Source organism: Oncorhynchus kisutch, linkage group LG27, assembly GCF_002021735.2.
Source record: "Oncorhynchus kisutch isolate 150728-3 linkage group LG27, Okis_V2, whole genome shotgun sequence".
Lineage (NCBI taxonomy): Eukaryota > Metazoa > Chordata > Actinopteri > Salmoniformes > Salmonidae > Oncorhynchus > Oncorhynchus kisutch.
The window spans coordinates 851,863-873,773 of NC_034200.2; the positions used below are offsets into that span (position 1 = coordinate 851,863).

At 45.9% G+C, this 21,911-nt stretch overlaps 1 protein-coding gene across 5 annotated transcripts in view; it reads right to left on the minus strand.

Annotated features, from left to right (window-relative positions):
• Positions 1-9,554: 9,554 nt before the first annotated feature.
• LOC109879268 (nuclear receptor coactivator 6) overlaps positions 9,555-21,911 on the minus strand; it is a 40,575-nt gene continuing 28,218 nt past the window's right edge. For 4 of the 5 annotated variants that reach the window (XM_020471443.2, XM_020471442.2, XM_020471441.2 and 1 more), the window contains 6 exons: positions 18,842-21,887; positions 18,692-18,748; positions 17,409-17,439; positions 10,685-10,726; positions 10,031-10,164; positions 9,555-9,907 (listed from right to left, as the gene is read on the minus strand). In XM_020471443.2, the coding sequence (XP_020327032.1) occupies positions 9,861-9,907; positions 10,031-10,164; positions 10,685-10,726; positions 17,409-17,439; positions 18,692-18,748; positions 18,842-21,887 (3,357 nt within the window). In that variant the 3' untranslated portion in view covers positions 9,555-9,860. Of the gene's footprint in view, positions 9,908-10,030; positions 10,165-10,684; positions 10,727-17,374; positions 17,440-18,691; positions 18,749-18,841; positions 21,888-21,911 lie in introns of those variants that run through there. The other variant, XR_002253507.2, reaches the window with a different exon arrangement.

The following is a 21,911-nucleotide window of genomic DNA, read 5'->3' on the forward strand; positions in this document are numbered from 1 at the left end:
ACCTGAGAGTTGTAGCTATAGTTATAGCTCTCTTGCTCCTCCCAGTGGAATTCTGGGGGTAATACAACTCATTTGCGATTTTTGCTCGGCTCATAATCTGAGGTAGCAACTGCGTCAGATCTACAAATCAATGAGCTAGAGACGTATACATTTGGTTTGCAAATCGGTGAACCTGCGCAGCATTCACTCAATTCGATGCATACGGAAAAACGGATTGACGCAAATCAAATTACCCAGCTGCTATTAGAAAAAAATCGTAAAAAAATATATTTTTTAAATAAACCTTCTGGCTGTTTAAAATCGGCCACATCTTGAAAATGAGGACATGTAAACCTGAACAAAACTCATGTCCACCATTAGGTTTATACCAATGGGCGCTCTGGATTTACCAACGGACAATCTGACAACTCTCTGAATTTACAAACGCTGAGAAGGCACTCTGGCACTCCATATTGAATTTACGAACGCACCCAGGACGTTGGTGACTAAGTGTGTTGGTGGGCAACATTTTATACGTTTTTTTTTGCCGACGTTTAGTGACACTGGCCCTATTCAACGGGTGTTGAGCATTCGTAAATTCATCAGTTATTCATCAGTAGATAGCCAGAGTGAATTTACGAACCCACCCTAAAATGAATTTATAGCATGTAGTATCCTCATTAAGTATGTAGTATACACTATGTTAGTATGGGTATTTGAACACAGCTTTACTCTCTGGGGGGCCATCTGTCCTTTGAAAAACGAACAATAGACGGACGAAGATAATGAGAGGAACAAAAGCAAAACCATGATAAATATTATAAATCTACATCAAAAGACAATTTACCATTGGCTCGAGGCCCAGAATTGACCTGCAAACTGTACAGAATAAATACAAATGTATGAAAGGAGAATGTCAAGATTCAGACAGAGAAATAAGAAAATTCTACACGAAGCACAGCGATCGCTAGCGCATTTGAAATAAAGTTGCTTCCTGAATGACAACTAATTAAACTTTATTTACATATCGATTGTATAGACGTGAACATATTAAAAATGCCATGTTATCATTATATAGTCAACGAAACCAATTGTAACAATTCAAATAACTATCTAGCCTACTAAATATAAAAATCATAAAGCATAATAACCTGTGAGTCTCTTTGACCATGATCTCTGCTCATTGTCAATTTGCTTGTAAAGCATACACAAGACAGACGCCCAAAGGTCAGAAGATGAGGTTGCTTGTAAAGCATACATACAAGACAGACGCCCAAGGTCAGAAGATGAGGTTGCTTGTAAAGCATACACAAGACAGACGCCCAAGGTCAGAAGATGAGGTTGCTTGTAAAGCATACACAAGACAGACGCCCAAGGTCAGAAGATGAGGTTGCTTGTAAAGCATACATACACAAGACAGACGCCCAAGGTCAGAAGATGAGGTTGCTTGTAAAGCATACACAAGACAGACGCCCAAGGTCAGAAGATGAGGTTGTTTGTAAAGCATGCCCAAGGTCAGAAGATGAGGTTGCTTGTAAAGCATACATACACAAGACAGACGCCCAAGGTCAGAAGATGAGGTTGTTTGTAAAGCATACACAAGACAGACACCCAAGTTCATAAGATGAGGTTGCTTGTAAAGCATACACAAGACAGGCGCCCAAGGTCAGAAGATGAGGTTGCTTGTATAGCATACATACAAGACAGACGCCCAAGTTCAGAAGATGAGGTTGTTTGTAAAGCATACATACAAGACAGACGCCCAAGTTCAGAAGATGAGGTTGTTTGTAAAGCATACACAAGACAGACGCCCAAGGTCAGAAGATGAGGTTGTTTGTAAAGCATGCCCAAGGTCAGAAGATGAGGTTGCTTGTAAAGCATACATACACAAGACAGACGCCCAAGGTCAGAAGATGAGGTTGCTTGTAAAGCATACACAAGACAGACGCCCAAGGTCAGAAGATGAGGTTGTTTGTAAAGCATGCCCAAGGTCAGAAGATGAGGTTGCTTGTAAAGCATACATACACAAGACAGACGCCCAAGGTCAGAAGATGAGGTTGCTTGTAAAGCATACACAAGACAGACGCCCAAGGTCAGAAGATGAGGTTGCTTGTAAAGCATACATACACAAGACAGACGCCCAAGTTCAGAAGATGAGGTTTCTTGTAAAGCATACACAAGACAGACGCCCAAGGTCAGAAGATGAGGTTGTTTGTAAAGCATACACAAGACAGACACCCAAGTTCATAAGATGAGGTTGCTTGTAAAGCATACACAAGACAGACGCCCAAGTTCAGAAGATGAGGTTGCTTGTAAAGCATACACAAGACAGACGCCCAAGGTCAGAAGATGAGGTTGTTTGTAAAGCATGCCCAAGGTCAGAAGATGAGGTTGCTTGTAAAGCATACACAAGACAGACGCCCAAGGTCAGAAGATGAGGTTGTTTGTAAAGCATGCCCAAGGTCAGAAGATGAGGTTGCTTGTAAAGCATACATACACAAGACAGACGCCCAAGGTCAGAAGATGAGGTTGCTTGTAAAGCATACACAAGACAGACGCCCAAGGTCAGAAGATGAGGTTGTTTGTAAAGCATGCCCAAGGTCAGAAGATGAGGTTGCTTGTAAAGCATACATACACAAGACAGACGCCCAAGTTCAGAAGATGAGGTTGCTTGTAAAGCATACACAAGACAGACGCCCAAGGTCAGAAGATGAGGTTGTTTGTAAAGCATGCCCAAGGTCAGAAGATGAGGTTGCTTGTAAAGCATACACAAGACAGACGCCCAAGGTCAGAAGATGAGGTTGTTTGTAAAGCATGCCCAAGGTCAGAAGATGAGGTTGCTTGTAAAGCATACATACACAAGACAGACGCCCAAGGTCAGAAGATGAGGTTGCTTGTAAAGCATACACAAGACAGACGCCCAAGGTCAGAAGATGAGGTTGTTTGTAAAGCATACACAAGACAGACACCCAAGTTCATAAGATGAGGTTGCTTGTAAAGCATACACAAGACAGACGCCCAAGTTCAGAAGATGAGGTTGCTTGTAAAGCATACACAAGACAGACGCCCAAGGTCAGAAGATGAGGTTGCTTGTAAAGCATACACAAGACAGACGCCCAAGGTCAGAAGATGAGGTTGCTTGTAAAGCATACACAAGACAGACGCCCAAGTTCAGAAGATGAGGTTTCTTGTAAAGCATACACAAGACAGACGCCCAAGGTCAGAAGATGAGGTTGTTTGTAAAGCATGCCCAAGGTCAGAAGATGAGGTTGCTTGTAAAGCATACATACACAAGACAGACGCCCAAGGTCAGAAGATGAGGTTGCTTGTAAAGCATACATACACAAGACAGACGCCCAAGGTCAGAAGATGAGGTTGCTTGTAAAGCATACACAAGACAGACGCCCAAGGTCAGAAGATGAGGTTGCTTGTAAAGCATACATACACAAGACAGACGCCCAAGTTCAGAAGATGAGGTTTCTTGTAAAGCATACACAAGACAGACGCCCAAGGTCAGAAGATGAGGTTGCTTGTAAAGCATACACAAGACAGACGCCCAAGGTCAGAAGATGAGGTTGTTTGTAAAGCATACACAAGACAGACACCCAAGTTCATAAGATGAGGTTGCTTGTAAAGCATACACAAGACAGACGCCCAAGTTCAGAAGATGAGGTTTCTTGTAAAGCATACACAAGACAGACGCCCAAGGTCAGAAGATGAGGTTGCTTGTAAAGCATACATACAAGACAGACGCCCAAGTTCAGAAGATGAGGTTGTTTGTAAAGCATACACAAGACAGACGCCCAAATTCAGAAGATGAGGTTGCTTGTAAAGCATACACAAGACAGACGCCCAAGTTCAGAAGATGAGATTGCTTGTAAAGCATACATACAAGACAGACGCCCAAGTTCAGAAGATGAGGTTGTTTGTAAAGCATACACAAGACAGACGCCCAAGTTCAGAAGATGAGGTTGCTTGTAAAGCATACACAAGACAGACGCCCAAGGTCAGAAGATGAGGTTGCTTGTAAAGCATACACAAGACAGACGCCCAAGTTCAGAAGATGAGGTTGCTTGTAAAGCATACACAAGACAGACGCCCAAGGTCAGAAGATGAGGTTGCTTGTAAAGCATACACAAGACAGACGCCCAAGTTCAGAAGATGAGGTTTCTTGTAAAGCATACACAAGACAGACGCCCAAGGTCAGAAGATGAGGTTGTTTGTAAAGCATGCCCAAGGTCAGAAGATGAGGTTGCTTGTAAAGCATACACAAGACAGATGCCCAAGGTCAGAAGATGAGGTTGTTTGTAAAGCATGCCCAAGGTCAGAAGATGAGGTTGCTTGTAAAGCATACATACACAAGACAGACGCCCAAGGTCAGAAGATGAGGTTGTTTGTAAAGCATGCCCAAGGTCAGAAGATGAGGTTGTTTGTAAAGCATACACAAGACAGACGCCCAAGGTCAGAAGATGAGGTTGCTTGTAAAGCATACATACACAAGACAGACGCCCAAGGTCAGAAGATGAGGTTGCTTGTAAAGCATACACAAGACAGACGCCCAAGGTCAGAAGATGAGGTTGTTTGTAAAGCATGCCCAAGGTCAGAAGATGAGGTTGCTTGTAAAGCATACATACACAAGACAGACGCCCAAGGTCAGAAGATGAGGTTGCTTGTAAAGCATACATACACAAGACAGACGCCCAAGGTCAGAAGATGAGGTTGCTTGTAAAGCATACACAAGACAGACGCCCAAGGTCAGAAGATGAGGTTGTTTGTAAAGCATGCCCAAGGTCAGAAGATGAGGTTGCTTGTAAAGCATACACAAGACAGACGCCCAAGGTCAGAAGATGAGGTTGCTTGTAAAGCATACACAAGACAGACGCCCAAGGTCAGAAGATGAGGTTGTTTGTAAAGCATGCCCAAGGTCAGAAGATGAGGTTGCTTGTAAAGCATACATACACAAGACAGACGCCCAAGGTCAGAAGATGAGGTTGCTTGTAAAGCATACACAAGACAGACGCCCAAGGTCAGAAGATGAGGTTGTTTGTAAAGCATACACAAGACAGACACCCAAGTTCATAAGATGAGGTTGCTTGTAAAGCATACACAAGACAGACGCCCAAGTTCAGAAGATGAGGTTGCTTGTAAAGCATACACAAGACAGACGCCCAAGGTCAGAAGATGAGGTTGCTTGTAAAGCATACACAAGACAGACGCCCAAGTTCAGAAGATGAGGTTTCTTGTAAAGCATACACAAGACAGACGCCCAAGGTCAGAAGATGAGGTTGCTTGTAAAGCATACACAAGACAGACGCCCAAGTTCAGAAGATGAGGTTTCTTGTAAAGCATACACAAGACAGACGCCCAAGGTCAGAAGACGAGGTTGTTTGTAAAGCATGCCCAAGGTCAGAAGATGAGGTTGCTTGTAAAGCATACATACACAAGACAGACGCCCAAGGTCAGAAGATGAGGTTGCTTGTAAAGCATACATACACAAGACAGACGCCCAAGGTCAGAAGATGAGGTTGCTTGTAAAGCATACACAAGACAGACGCCCAAGGTCAGAAGATGAGGTTGCTTGTAAAGCATACATACACAAGACAGACGCCCAAGTTCAGAAGATGAGGTTTCTTGTAAAGCATACACAAGACAGACGCCCAAGGTCAGAAGATGAGGTTGCTTGTAAAGCATACACAAGACAGACGCCCAAGGTCAGAAGATGAGGTTGTTTGTAAAGCATACACAAGACAGACACCCAAGTTCATAAGATGAGGTTGCTTGTAAAGCATACACAAGACAGACGCCCAAGTTCAGAAGATGAGGTTTCTTGTAAAGCATACACAAGACAGACGCCCAAGGTCAGAAGATGAGGTTGCTTGTAAAGCATACATACAAGACAGACGCCCAAGTTCAGAAGATGAGGTTGTTTGTAAAGCATACACAAGACAGACGCCCAAATTCAGAAGATGAGGTTGCTTGTAAAGCATACACAAGACAGACGCCCAAGTTCAGAAGATGAGATTGCTTGTAAAGCATACATACAAGACAGACGCCCAAGTTCAGAAGATGAGGTTGTTTGTAAAGCATACACAAGACAGACGCCCAAGTTCAGAAGATGAGGTTGCTTGTAAAGCATACACAAGACAGACGCCCAAGGTCAGAAGATGAGGTTGCTTGTAAAGCATACACAAGACAGACGCCCAAGTTCAGAAGATGAGGTTGCTTGTAAAGCATACACAAGACAGACGCCCAAGGTCAGAAGATGAGGTTGCTTGTAAAGCATACACAAGACAGACGCCCAAGTTCAGAAGATGAGGTTTCTTGTAAAGCATACACAAGACAGACGCCCAAGGTCAGAAGATGAGGTTGTTTGTAAAGCATGCCCAAGGTCAGAAGATGAGGTTGCTTGTAAAGCATACACAAGACAGATGCCCAAGGTCAGAAGATGAGGTTGTTTGTAAAGCATGCCCAAGGTCAGAAGATGAGGTTGCTTGTAAAGCATACATACACAAGACAGACGCCCAAGGTCAGAAGATGAGGTTGTTTGTAAAGCATGCCCAAGGTCAGAAGATGAGGTTGTTTGTAAAGCATACACAAGACAGACGCCCAAGGTCAGAAGATGAGGTTGCTTGTAAAGCATACATACACAAGACAGACGCCCAAGGTCAGAAGATGAGGTTGCTTGTAAAGCATACACAAGACAGACGCCCAAGGTCAGAAGATGAGGTTGTTTGTAAAGCATGCCCAAGGTCAGAAGATGAGGTTGCTTGTAAAGCATACATACACAAGACAGACGCCCAAGGTCAGAAGATGAGGTTGCTTGTAAAGCATACATACACAAGACAGACGCCCAAGGTCAGAAGATGAGGTTGCTTGTAAAGCATACACAAGACAGACGCCCAAGGTCAGAAGATGAGGTTGTTTGTAAAGCATGCCCAAGGTCAGAAGATGAGGTTGCTTGTAAGGCATACATACACAAGACAGACGCCCAAGGTCAGAAGATGAGGTTGTTTGTAAAGCATGCCCAAGGTCAGAAGATGAGGTTGTTTGTAAAGCATACACAAGACAGACGCCCAAGGTCAGAAGATGAGGTTGCTTGTAAAGCATACATACACAAGACAGACGCCCAAGGTCAGAAGATGAGGTTGCTTGTAAAGCATACACAAGACAGACGCCCAAGGTCAGAAGATGAGGTTGTTTGTAAAGCATGCCCAAGGTCAGAAGATGAGGTTGCTTGTAAAGCATACATACACAAGACAGACGCCCAAGGTCAGAAGATGAGGTTGCTTGTAAAGCATACATACACAAGACAGACGCCCAAGGTCAGAAGATGAGGTTGCTTGTAAAGCATGCCCAAGGTCAGAAGATGAGGTTGTTTGTAAAGCATACACAAGACAGACGCCCAAGGTCAGAAGATGAGGTTGTTTGTAAAGCATGCCCAAGGTCAGAAGATGAGGTTGCTTGTAAAGCATACACAAGACAGACGCCCAAGGTCAGAAGATGAGGTTGTTTGTAAAGCATGCCCAAGGTCAGAAGATGAGGTTGCTTGTAAAGCATACATACACAAGACAGACGCCCAAGGTCAGAAGATGAGGTTGTTTGTAAAGCATGCCCAAGGTCAGAAGATGAGGTTGTTTGTAAAGCATACACAAGACAGACGCCCAAGGTCAGAAGATGAGGTTGCTTGTAAAGCATACATACACAAGACAGACGCCCAAGGTCAGAAGATGAGGTTGCTTGTAAAGCATACACAAGACAGACGCCCAAGGTCAGAAGATGAGGTTGTTTGTAAAGCATGCCCAAGGTCAGAAGATGAGGTTGCTTGTAAAGCATACATACACAAGACAGACGCCCAAGGTCAGAAGATGAGGTTGCTTGTAAAGCATACATACACAAGACAGACGCCCAAGGTCAGAAGATGAGGTTGCTTGTAAAGCATACACAAGACAGACGCCCAAGGTCAGAAGATGAGGTTGTTTGTAAAGCATGCCCAAGGTCAGAAGATGAGGTTGCTTGTAAAGCATACATACACAAGACAGACGCCCAAGGTCAGAAGATGAGGTTGTTTGTAAAGCATGCCCAAGGTCAGAAGATGAGGTTGTTTGTAAAGCATACACAAGACAGACGCCCAAGGTCAGAAGATGAGGTTGCTTGTAAAGCATACATACACAAGACAGACGCCCAAGGTCAGAAGATGAGGTTGCTTGTAAAGCATACACAAGACAGACGCCCAAGGTCAGAAGATGAGGTTGTTTGTAAAGCATGCCCAAGGTCAGAAGATGAGGTTGCTTGTAAAGCATACATACACAAGACAGACGCCCAAGGTCAGAAGATGAGGTTGCTTGTAAAGCATACATACACAAGACAGACGCCCAAGGTCAGAAGATGAGGTTGCTTGTAAAGCATACACAAGACAGACGCCCAAGGTCAGAAGATGAGGTTGTTTGTAAAGCATGCCCAAGGTCAGAAGATGAGGTTGTTTGTAAAGCATACACAAGACAGACGCCCAAGGTCAGAAGATGAGGTTGCTTGTAAAGCATACATACACAAGACAGACGCCCAAGGTCAGAAGATGAGGTTGCTTGTAAAGCATACACAAGACAGACGCCCAAGGTCAGAAGATGAGGTTGTTTGTAAAGCATGCCCAAGGTCAGAAGATGAGGTTGCTTGTAAAGCATACATACACAAGACAGACGCCCAAGGTCAGAAGATGAGGTTGCTTGTAAAGCATACACAAGACAGACGCCCAAGGTCAGAAGATGAGGTTGCTTGTAAAGCATACATACACAAGACAGACGCCCAAGTTCAGAAGATGAGGTTTCTTGTAAAGCATACACAAGACAGACGCCCAAGGTCAGAAGATGAGGTTGCTTGTAAAGCATACACAAGACAGACGGCCAAGGTCAGAAGATGAGGTTGTTTGTAAAGCATACACAAGACAGACACCCAAGTTCATAAGATGAGGTTGCTTGTAAAGCATACACAAGACAGACGCCCAAGTTCAGAAGATGAGGTTGCTTGTAAAGCATACACAAGACAGACGCCCAAGTTCAGAAGATGAGGTTGCTTGTAAAGCATACACAAGACAGACGCCCAAGTTCAGAAGATGAGGTTTCTTGTAAAGCATACACAAGACAGACGCCCAAGGTCAGAAGATGAGGTTGCTTGTAAAGCATACACAAGACAGACGCCCAAGGTCAGAAGATGAGGTTGCTTGTAAAGCATACACAAGACAGACGCCCAAGGTCAGAAGATGAGGTTTCTTGTTAAGAATTCACAAGACAGACGCCCAAGTTCAGAAGATGAGGTTTCTTGTAAAGCATACACAAGACAGACGCCCAAGGTCAGAAGATGAGGTTGATGGAGTCGTCTGGATAGACTGGAATCGTTGTGCACTGGGTCCGAATTTCTGGCCACTGTGCATACTCAAATTAATTAAAATAATGTTGCCTACTGTCCTACATGGTTCTTCCCTAAAACACCATGTTAAAACGGTATATGAAACAACTCATGCAGCCAACTTTCACAGAATATCACAGTACAACTTTGGAAGTACAGCACATTAAACCATTTCATCACAGGACAAAAAAGTAGTAGAAAATTTAATGAAGTTTTACAACATAATTATACAATTGAGTCAAGTTTTATTATCAGTCTTCACATAATTAATTAAACACACACACACACACACACACACACACACAAGCTACAACCTCACATGATAGCAGGGACAAAACATCAACAATTATTTTTCAAACAATTATCTGTACATGGTTATTTTCACCATCAAAAATGTGTAATCCTGGAGAAAAGAAGCTCATCGAATGATTGACAATGAAAAATACATTTACAGTTCAGTTCACAGGGTTTCACTACTGTGGTCATTTAGACTTCCTTCTCTTAGCTTGGGTAGGGCTGGCACCCGTTTCTGAAAGGAGAGGAGAGAGAGGGGGACATGTTTGATGAGACAAATCCCTTTACAATAAAAAACGTCAACTATATGTAAGAGTAAATTGTGTATGAAATCAAGTCTGCGTGCATGTGCGTGTACCTTTAGCAGCAGCACCGGCTCCAGGCCTGGCCGGTCTCTTCCTCTGCATGCTGTCTGCCACAGTCTCCTCCTCCACCTCCTTGTCGGCCCGCGAGCTCCGTCTGCTAGGACCCTTTGACTTCTCCACGGCAGCCCTGATAGATGCCCGACAGAAAACAGAGCAAGAGAGACAGCAGAGGAGATAGAAAAGAAAAGCAGGAGAGGTCAGTTACAAAGATAAAAGAAGAAACTTCAGTAGCTACTCAGTAAAAGTTGGAATATCGCTCCGGTATTCCTTCAAGTTGGGAAAATCGCTTCGGAGTGGGCTTTCCTCATCAATTTTTTTATTTAACCTTTAACTAGGCAAGTCAGTTAAGAACAAATTCTTATTTACAATGACGGCCTACCACGGCCAAACCCAAATGACGCTGGGCCAATTGTGCACCTCCTTATGGGAAATCACGGCCGGTTGTGATACAGCCTGGAATCGAACCAGGGTCTGTAGGGACGCCCCAAGCACTGCGATGCATTGCCTTAGCCGCTGCGCCACTCGGGAGCCTGTCCACCACAGATACTGTCCGTCTTCACCGTAAATAGTATCCGATAGATAACAAAATGGTGGACACGACAGGGCTGCTACGTGCGTCCTGGCAGTGCTCACGTGTAAATACATACCTTGAGCCCAAGTTAACGGGTGTCTTTCTTTTCTTTGCCCATCTGTGATAGAAGTGGAAAAACAGCAGTCAACTAAACTGTGATAATGCTTAACAAAAATGGTTTTATTCCCCCAACATACTCTTAGTGACAATCATCCCCAGAATAAAGAAATCATCAGACATAGCCATATTCATACTCAATTAGCACAGTCAGTTCTTATGCAGTGGAAGTACTTGTCGTCTTTTGACATTTGGATATAGTTTACATGCTAAGCATACATGCACTACATATAACTATAACTATAAATACACATATACATACACAAAAGGTATGTGGACAACCCTTCAAATGAATGGCTTCGGCTATTTCATCCACAGCCGTTGCTGACAGGTGTATAAAATTGAGCACACAGCCATGCAATCTCCATAGACAATCATTGGCAGTAGAATAGCCTTACTGAAGAGCTCAGTGACTTTCAACGTATTTGGTATTTGATTGGGATCCCCATTAGCTGTAGCAAAATCAGCAGCTACTCTTCCTGGGGTCCACACAAAACATAATACAGAACATCATTAGAGAAGAACCACATTCATTTTTAAAAAAGGCACACGTAGCCTACATATCAATGCATACACATAAACGATCTGGTCCAATAGGGGAAAGAAGTTGTGCAGCGAGGTGTTGCCTTATCTGTTTTTTGAAACCATGTTTGTTGTTTATTTGAGCAATATGAGATGGATTGAAGTTCCATGCAATAATATATATGTTATATCCTTGTATTGCTACTGCTGTATCATCAAATGAATTAACTAAGTGAGTCTCAGAAATGACTAATATATGAATGTTATCTGATGTTAGCAAGTTATTGATTTCATGAACCTTATTTCTAAGGCTACATATATTAATATGGGCTATTTTCAGCCCTTTCCTGGGTAGCTTATCAGAGATAGACATACTATTGAAAAGAGCAGACAAAGCAAGAGAAAAAATACACACATTCAGCACATATATACATTCCATGAATCAATTGGTGTGTGTGTGTGTGTGCTGCTCATCCCTTCCAGGCTTCTGGGAGGGAGGGTGGACAACGAGCCTGTCATAGTGGATGTAAGCAATGTCCCCACGCGCTCTGGCAGCTATCATGACTGGGATCAGTTCTTTCCTCTTCTGGCACACAACTTCAGGATAGTCCTGGTTAAGATATGCATTCCTCTCAAGTTCTTGGCTCTTTCCAGAACAGCTACCTTGTTCTTGAGCCTCAGGAACGTGACCACTATCGGCCTGGGCCTATCACCAGGGCCGGTAGTGGGTTTTGCAGTCCTGTGGACACGCTCCACCTCAATCTTCCTGTGGTCCATCTTCAATTTCTCAGAGATCATTTCCCTCACTTTGTCCTCAAGACTCCACCCAGGTAGGTCTCAGGTGGAGATTCTGCAATTCCGTCCACAACCATGTTGTTTCGCCTCGATTGTCCCTCAAGATTGTCTGATTTATCTGTTATCATGGATTCACACACAGGACTGATGTCCTCTCTTAATGACTTACAGATTGCTGCCATCTTGCCGTTCTCCTGTTTCAACTCGTCGAGCTGACCCTGGGAGAACTGAAAACTGTTCTTCAGGTCGTCCATTCTTTTATTAGTAGAATCCACCAGTATTTGGACAAAAAACTTGAAGCTATTTTCTTTTTGTTTCAACTCCTTGTAGGTCTCTTTTTCTTAGTTTAAAAGATCATTCACGCGTAGAGAGACACCAATGGCACTGTCCTCAATGGTTCAGCCGCCAGCTTTGGTCTTTGTCATGGTAGCTAGCAACATATGTTAGGCTGTTTTTCTTTGTTTAAAAGATCATTCACGCGTAGAGAGACACCAATGGCACTGTCCTCAATGGTTCAGCCGCCAGCTTTGGTCTTTGTCATGGTAGCTAGCAACATATGTTAGGCTGTTTTTCTTTGTTTAAAAGATCATTCACGCGTGATAGAGAGACACCAATGGCACTGTCCTCAATGGTTCAGCCGCCAGCTTTGGTCTTTGTCATGGTAGCTAGCAACATATGTTAGGCTGTTTTTCTTTGTTTAAAAGATCATTCACGCGTGATAGAGAGACACCAATGGCACTGTCCTCAATGGTTCAGCCGCCAGCTTTGGTCTTTGTCATGGTAGCTAGCAACATATGTTAGGCTGTTTTTCTTTGTTTAAAAGATCATTCACGCGTGATAGAGAGACACCAATGGCACTGTCCTCAATGGTTCAGCCGCCAGCTTTGGTCTTTGTCATGGTAGCTAGCAACATATGTTAGGCTGTTTTTCTTTGTTTAAAAGATCATTCACGCGTGATAGAGAGACACCAATGGCACTGTCCTCAATGGTTCAGCCGCCAGCTTTGGTCTTTGTCATGGTAGCTAGCAACATATGTTAGGCTGTTTTTCTTTGTTTAAAAGATCATTCACGCGTGATAGAGAGACACCAATGGCACTGTCCTCAATGGTTCAGCCGCCAGCTTTGGTCTTTGTCATGGTAGCTAGCAACATATGTTAGGCTGTTTTTCTTTGTTTAAAAGATCATTCACGCGTGATAGAGAGACACCAATGGCACTGTCCTCAATGGTTCAGCCGCCAGCTTTGGTCTTTGTCATGGTAGCTAGCAACATATGTTAGGCTGTTTTTCTTTGTTTAAAAGATCATTCACGCGTGATAGAGAGACACCAATGGCACTGTCCTCAATGGTTCAGCCGCCAGCTTTGGTCTTTGTCATGGTAGCTAGCAACATATGTTAGGCTGTTTTTCTTTGTTTAAAAGATCATTCACGCGTGATAGAGAGACACCAATGGCACTGTCCTCAATGGTTCAGCCGCCAGCTTTGGTCTTTGTCATGGTAGCTAGCAACATATGTTAGGCTGTTTTTCTTTGTTTAAAAGATCATTCACGCGTGATAGAGAGACACCAATGGCACTGTCCTCAATGGTTCAGCCGCCAGCTTTGGTCTTTGTCATGGTAGCTAGCAACATATGTTAGGCTGTTTTTCTTTGTTTAAAAGATCATTCACGCGTGATAGAGAGACACCAATGGCACTGTCCTCAATGGTTCAGCCGCCAGCTTTGGTCTTTGTCATGGTAGCTAGCAACATATGTTAGGCTGTTTTTCTTTGTTTAAAAGATCATTCACGCGTGATAGAGAGACACCAATGGCACTGTCCTCAATGGTTCAGCCGCCAGCTTTGGTCTTTGTCATGGTAGCTAGCAACATATGTTAGGCTGTTTTTCTTTGTTTAAAAGATCATTCACGCGTGATAGAGAGACACCAATGGCACTGTCCTCAATGGTTCAGCCGCCAGCTTTGGTCTTTGTCATGGTAGCTAGCAACATATGTTAGGCTGTTTTTCTTTGTTTAAAAGATCATTCACGCGTGATAGAGAGACACCAATGGCACTGTCCTCAATGGTTCAGCCGCCAGCTTTGGTCTTTGTCATGGTAGCTAGCAACATATGTTAGGCTGTTTTTCTTTGTTTAAAAGATCATTCACGCGTGATAGAGAGACACCAATGGCACTGTCCTCAATGGTTCAGCCGCCAGCTTTGGTCTTTGTCATGGTAGCTAGCAACATATGTTAGGCTGTTTTTCTTTGTTTAAAAGATCATTCACGCGTGATAGAGAGACACCAATGGCACTGTCCTCAATGGTTCAGCCGCCAGCTTTGGTCTTTGTCATGGTAGCTAGCAACATATGTTAGGCTGTTTTTCTTTGTTTAAAAGATCATTCACGCGTGATAGAGAGACACCAATGGCACTGTCCTCAATGGTTCAGCCGCCAGCTTTGGTCTTTGTCATGGTAGCTAGCAACATATGTTAGGCTGTTTTTCTTTGTTTAAAAGATCATTCACGCGTGATAGAGAGACACCAATGGCACTGTCCTCAATGGTTCAGCCGCCAGCTTTGGTCTTTGTCATGGTAGCTAGCAACATATGTTAGGCTGTTTTTCTTTGTTTAAAAGATCATTCACGCGTGATAGAGAGACACCAATGGCACTGTCCTCAATGGTTCAGCCGCCAGCTTTGGTCTTTGTCATGGTAGCTAGCAACATATGTTAGGCTGTTTTTCTTTGTTTAAAAGATCATTCACGCGTGATAGAGAGACACCAATGGCACTGTCCTCAATGGTTCAGCCGCCAGCTTTGGTCTTTGTCATGGTAGCTAGCAACATATGTTAGGCTGTTTTTCTTTGTTTAAAAGATCATTCACGCGTGATAGAGAGACACCAATGGCACTGTCCTCAATGGTTCAGCCGCCAGCTTTGGTCTTTGTCATGGTAGCTAGCAACATATGTTAGGCTGTTTTTCTTTGTTTAAAAGATCATTCACGCGTGATAGAGAGACACCAATGGCACTGTCCTCAATGGTTCAGCCGCCAGCTTTGGTCTTTGTCATGGTAGCTAGCAACATATGTTAGGCTGTTTTTCTTTGTTTAAAAGATCATTCACGCGTGATAGAGAGACACCAATGGCACTGTCCTCAATGGTTCAGCCGCCAGCTTTGGTCTTTGTCATGGTAGCTAGCAACATATGTTAGGCTGTTTTTCTTTGTTTAAAAGATCATTCACGCGTGATAGAGAGACACCAATGGCACTGTCCTCAATGGTTCAGCCGCCAGCTTTGGTCTTTGTCATGGTAGCTAGCAACATATGTTAGGCTGTTTTTCTTTGTTTAAAAGATCATTCACGCGTGATAGAGAGACACCAATGGCACTGTCCTCAATGGTTCAGCCGCCAGCTTTGGTCTTTGTCATGGTAGCTAGCAACATATGTTAGGCTGTTTTTCTTTGTTTAAAAGATCATTCACGCGTGATAGAGAGACACCAATGGCACTGTCCTCAATGGTTCAGCCGCCAGCTTTGGTCTTTGTCATGGTAGCTAGCAACATATGTTAGGCTGTTTTTCTTTGTTTAAAAGATCATTCACGCGTGATAGAGAGACACCAATGGCACTGTCCTCAATGGTTCAGCCGCCAGCTTTGGTCTTTGTCATGGTAGCTAGCAACATATGTTAGGCTGTTTTTCTTTGTTTAAAAGATCATTCACGCGTGATAGAGAGACACCAATGGCACTGTCCTCAATGGTTCAGCCGCCAGCTTTGGTCTTTGTCATGGTAGCTAGCAACATATGTTAGGCTGTTTTTCTTTGTTTAAAAGATCATTCACGCGTGATAGAGAGACACCAATGGCACTGTCCTCAATGGTTCAGCCGCCAGCTTTGGTCTTTGTCATGGTAGCTAGCAACATATGTTAGGCTGTTTTTCTTTGTTTAAAAGATCATTCACGCGTGATAGAGAGACACCAATGGCACTGTCCTCAATGGTTCAGCCGCCAGCTTTGGTCTTTGTCATGGTAGCTAGCAACATATGTTAGGCTGTTTTTCTTTGTTTAAAAGATCATTCACGCGTGATAGAGAGACACCAATGGCACTGTCCTCAATGGTTCAGCCGCCAGCTTTGGTCTTTGTCATGGTAGCTAGCAACATATGTTAGGCTGTTTTTCTTTGTTTAAAAGATCATTCACGCGTGATAGAGAGACACCAATGGCACTGTCCTCAATGGTTCAGCCGCCAGCTTTGGTCTTTGTCATGGTAGCTAGCAACATATGTTAGGCTGTTTTTCTTTGTTTAAAAGATCATTCACGCGTGATAGAGAGACACCAATGGCACTGTCCTCAATGGTTCAGCCGCCAGCTTTGGTCTTTGTCATGGTAGCTAGCAACATATGTTAGGCTGTTTTTCTTTGTTTAAAAGATCATTCACGCGTGATAGAGAGACACCAATGGCACTGTCCTCAATGGTTCAGCCGCCAGCTTTGGTCTTTGTCATGGTAGCTAGCAACATATGTTAGGCTGTTACTCCTCACTTTTCCAGACAGGGCAGGTCACCGAGAAAATTGAAAACAACAAACAGCAGGGCTCTAGACAGCCACAAATCCGGGACAATCCGCATTCCCAGCCACAATGGCTAACCAGGTCGCAGGCTGCGTTCAAGAACACCTCGCTAGGTTGATGTCCAGCTATCTAGCAGTTAGGCTAGCTGCGACTCCAAATAGCTCCTCAGACCCGTCCTTGGTCGGCAGGATCACTGGAAAGATACAAGCAGTCCCAGCAACTGATGCCAACTGCATCGTGGGATCCAACAGAAGAATCTAGGTAGCTACCGAGAACTTTCCAAACAAACAAAACCGAGCTCTTTCCCGTTCTACGTACAACAGGAAGTGATGTCTGTGGCTGCAGAAAATAGTAGAAGTGGCACTGTCATAGGATGCCACCTTTCCAACAAGTCAGTTCGTCACATTTCTGCCCTGCTAGAGCTGCCCCGGTCAACTGTAAGTGCTAATATTGTGAAGTGGAAACTTCTAGGAGCAACAACAGCTCAGCCGCAAAGAGGTAGGCCACACAAGATCAGAGAACAGAAACATCGAGGTGTCCACATACCTTTGGTCATGTAGTGTAACAAGTGGCTCATCGATTTTTTCCCTCATGTACCCCCCCCCCCCCCCCGCCCAACCATATGAACTCCCTGAGTTTTAGTAGGCACAAATGGCAAAGCATTTCTGTTTACAAACATGGCACTTACTGTAGACTAGGCTAATTACTAACAAATACTTTAAGAATACTGAAGTAACCTTTACAGGCAATGGAATTACCCAATTATCTCTGGCATGACAAGTATTTATTTTATACTGACATGTTGTTAGTCTGAAATGTCTTGAGAACCTCACCCTTGTTCTGTCACAGTGGCAACTTCTTCTGCTGTAGAAGGAAAAAGTGACAAACAAAAAAAGTTACTAAATATCACAACAAGATGCATGCTATGTTCACGGCATACAGTGCATCATATAAAAGCATGGTCCAAGACCTGTACAAGTATCTTATAACAAAACCATTTTCAGATTTGGTCTCAGACTATAACATTATTTAATACTGTATATACAAAAGTATGTGGATTCGGCTATTTAAGCTACACACGTTGCTGACAGGTATATCAAATCAAGCACACAGCCATATAATGTTTTATACAAACATTGGCAGTAGAATGGCCTTACTGTGATACAATACCACCTTTCCAACAAGTAGGTTTGTCAAACTTCTGCCATACTAGAGCTGCCCTGGTCAACTGTAAGTGCTGTTATTGTGCTGTTAATGTGAAGTAGAAATGTCTAGGCGCAACAACGGCTCAGCCGTGAAGTGTTAGGCCACACAAGCTCAGAGAACGGGACCGCCGACTGCAGAAGTGCGTAAAAATCGCCTGTCCTCGGTTGCAACGCTCACTACCGAGTTCCAAACTGCCTCTGGAAGCAACGTCAGCACAAGGACTGTTAGTCTGGAGCTTCATGAAATGGGTTTCCATGGCCGAGCAGCCGCACACAAGCCTAAGATCACCATGGTCAATGCAACGTGTCAAATGGAGTGGTGTAAAGCTTGCCGCCATTGGACACTGGAGCAGTGGAAAAGGGTTCTCTGGAGTGATGAATCACGCTTCACCATCTGGGAGTCCAATGGACGAATCTGGGTTTGGGGGATGCCAAGAGAACGCTACCTGCATACAATGACATTCTAGACAATTCTGTGCTTCCCCTTACTGTTGCCACAAAGTTGGAAGGCCCTATCTCATTTCAGCAGGCACAAAGCGAGGTCCATACTAAAATGGTTTGTCGAGATCAGTCTGGAAGAACATGACTGGCCTGCACATAGCCCTGACCTCAACCCCATTGAACACCTTAGTGGAAAGCCTAAGGGGGGACCAACTCCATATTAATGCCATGATTTTGGAATGAGATGTTTGACGAGCAGGTAAATGCATACTTTTGTTCGTGTAGTGTAACTTGTGCTTCTATGCTGTAGTTGTTACATTTTATGGTGCCCTCTAGATATACCACCATCTTCGCATATATTCCATTTGTACTCTGTTACCAAGTCATATTATGTCATTGCCATGTCATTACATAAAGGGTCCGGAGCATCCACCATTTTGTTATAGATCAGTTAGTGTGACATTACTTACCAGTATTTTCAGTAGCAGAAGGCTCCTCTTGCTGTAGAGCTTCAGGCTCGATTGACACTGGGAGGAATGAGATGGTGGAGGTTGTTATTATCACTGAAAGGTCGATATGTGGGGGATAAGTTACTCAATCATGGATTGATTGATATGTACCTGGGATGATCTGGGTATTCTCCGAAGGTGCTGTGGCCTCTGGTGGGGCTGGCTGGCTTGGAGGCTCCATGGCTGTGGGGACAGGCTGAGCCACAGTAGGGGTAAGGGCCGCTGGGGAGGATATGGCTGGGGAGGATATGGCTGAGGAGTCCCTGGGCGGGTTGGAGGGTCCAGTGGTGGCAAAAACAGGAGATGTAGATGGGGACAGATTTGGTATCGGGACTGGGGCTGAAGGAGGAGCCGGATCAGGGAGAAATGTAGCAGTGGTAGGAACAGGGGCAGTAGTAGTGATTGGGACTGAGACTGGCGGAGGGGTGGTAGGTTTAGAGACTGGGGCAGGAACAGGGGACTGGGCTGGTGTAGCAGGTTGAGCATGAACAGGAGTTGGAGCTGATACAGGAGGAGGAGGAGTGGTGTCTTTCGGAGCAGCAGCAGAAGTAGTCCGAGTCTGTGCTCCAGACACTGTGGCCTCAGTCTGGGTGAGAGATGCAGGGGATGTATGAATGGGCACACCCCCAGCGTTCAGACCTGTCTGGTGCTGGTAAGCTCCCCCTAAAGTCTGGGTTAGCCATTCCTTAGAAACCTGCTGGGAATCTGGTGGACTGCTCACTGGTGCAGAGCCAGGAGCCTGGAAAGGCTTGCCCTGGGCAGACAAGGAGGGGGAGCATGGAAAGGCGGACCCTAGGGGCTGCTGGAAGGGAGACGAGGCAAACGTAGAGGCTGTGGGATAGGGGCTTGGACGGTGGGAAGGCTGCCCAACTGGTGGGGTAGATTTCTGTCCGGTGAGCGCCTCACCAGAGGTCTCTGGTTTGGGAGTGGTAGGGCTTTGCTGCTGGGGAGGAGGCAAGTTACTAACAGGGGAAGCCTGTCTACTGGCCATCTGGACCTGCTCAACTAGCATTCGGGCAGGCTGGGTGCCGACCACACTGACCACAGAAGCCTGGGTCCAGGCAGAGCCTGGGGCCTGGGTTGGAGCGGTGGTGAGCTGGATATTAGTTGTGGACACCTGTATGGGCCCTACCATGGTGATCGGCTGGGACACCATTGTGGTGTTGGGGGCCACAGATGCTGCGGGGACCTGGAAGATTGGGGTACCGGTATTAATAAACACAGGCGTGGTAATGAATTGGGGCCGGGGGGCAGTGGTCTGCTGGCTGAGCTGCTGTGGTCTGATGTTCTTACTGGGCATGGCCACCATAGTGGAGACGATGGCTGGGGGGGCCTGAGGGGTGGAACTGATAGTGTTGGAGGTGACAAACACGGTTATCTGGTTGGGGGAGATGGTGGCAGAGGACGCAGGGATCTGCAGGACTGTGGAGACACTGGCCAGGGGTTTAGGGCTGGGGATTAATTTGGGACTAACTGCAGGGTTTGAGTTAGAGTTTGGTCTGGGGGAAACGTTGAGGCTGGGACAACTATGACTGACTGCGGCTGTGTTGGGGCTAGCGCCCACATTGGCACGAAGACTAGGAGCAGGGTTTAGAGTAGGGTTGGGGCTAACAGTCGAGTTTAGATTGGGGCTAGGGCAGTGATTAGCATTAAGATTGGGGCTTCCTTTAGGCTGCAGATTAGGACTACTGGCTGGATTTGGGAGTTTGGGGCGGGGGGTTGAGCTGGGCTTGGGTTTAGCTTCTGGCTCGTTCACAGCAGCACCAGTAGTAGCAACAGCAGTATCCCCCACTTCCAAGCTCTGAAAAGCACTGGATGGGTTCTCTGAAACTATGGAGGCTTTAGTGCTCTCCTTGTAGACAGTATCCCCAGCTGGAGCACTCTGAGTGGGCCTGGCAGGCACGCTGGGGGTGGCTGCGTTATCCAGTAGCTGGTTAAGGGAGGTAGGAACATCCCTGAGAGCAGGAGAGGCCTCAGATACAAACTCCTGCTGAGGAGCCATCTGTACAGGCTGCCTCTCCCCTGCTACCATTGTGCGCTCAAGCCCAGCTTTAGCCTCCTGAGGAGTTGGGACACGAAGGCTAGCCATCCGGGGGGCAGAGAGCTCCCGCAAAGGCTGGGGCATCTGCCGCTGCTCTACACCTGCCATTCCCTGCCCTTCCCTGGGCATCTCAGCTGTGTTATCCTGGAACCCCTGGAAGGGGCTCTGGATCTGATGGGCATCCAGGCCCACCCCAACCGCGAGTGGGAGTGAGACCAGGCTAGGAGGCACTGGGGTAGGGCTCAACATCATGGTCTGCCCTGTCTGGGGGTTGATCATGTGTTGCTGGTGAGGGGAGGTTAGGGCAATCTTAGCCCCCTTCTGCCTCCCCGGGCTGGGGGTAGTGGATTTGCGGCTGGAGGCAAGGCTGGATCTGCGGCTGTTACTGGGACTGGCCCTTTTAGCCTGCCCTCCTCCAGACTGCTTGTCCTGTTTCCCTTGGCCCAAGTTGGCCGCTCCACTGCCTATAGGGAAAGACTGCTGACCATTGTTAGAGTTACCTCCACCACTTCCATTGTTGCTGGACATAGTTAGGCTGGGAGGGGCCTGCCCTATGGCTTTGAGAGTGGTGGGGTTGAGCCCACCCTGCTGTTCAAAGCCCCGGCTGAGGTTGGGCTGCCTGGGTGGCAGAGGGATGTTGATCTTGGGGGGAAACAGGCCTGCGATGGAGGCGTTCAGCCTCTCAGGGGAGAGGTTGATCTCAGAGGGCTCAGTGCTGGGAGGACGGTTGGTAGGTGTGAGAGGGTGGTGGTAGGGCCTGGGACTGGCCCGGTTGGGTGTTTTGGGCCTGGAGCTCTGGGAGGTGGTGGCAACGTTAGGGAAGTGGAGGCCAGGCATGGGGCCACCCTGCAGGGGCTGAGGGGGCATCTGTTGCTGGGGACTGGCTCCAGGGTGCTGGGGCATGGGCGAGGGGCTGGGGCCCTGCTTCATCATGTGGGCGTTTGTGCCCTGGTTCACCACCAACTGTTGGGCTCCATTCCCAGACTGCATCCCCATCTCCTGGCCTCCAGATCTGTCCTGCAGTGAGTTGGGACCTCCAGGGGCCTCCTCAGCCCCCGTTCCTTGGGAACCAGGCCCTGCCTCAGGGTGAGACATCCGCCGGGCTGCCCCAGTCATCTACATAGGTAGGGATAGATGATA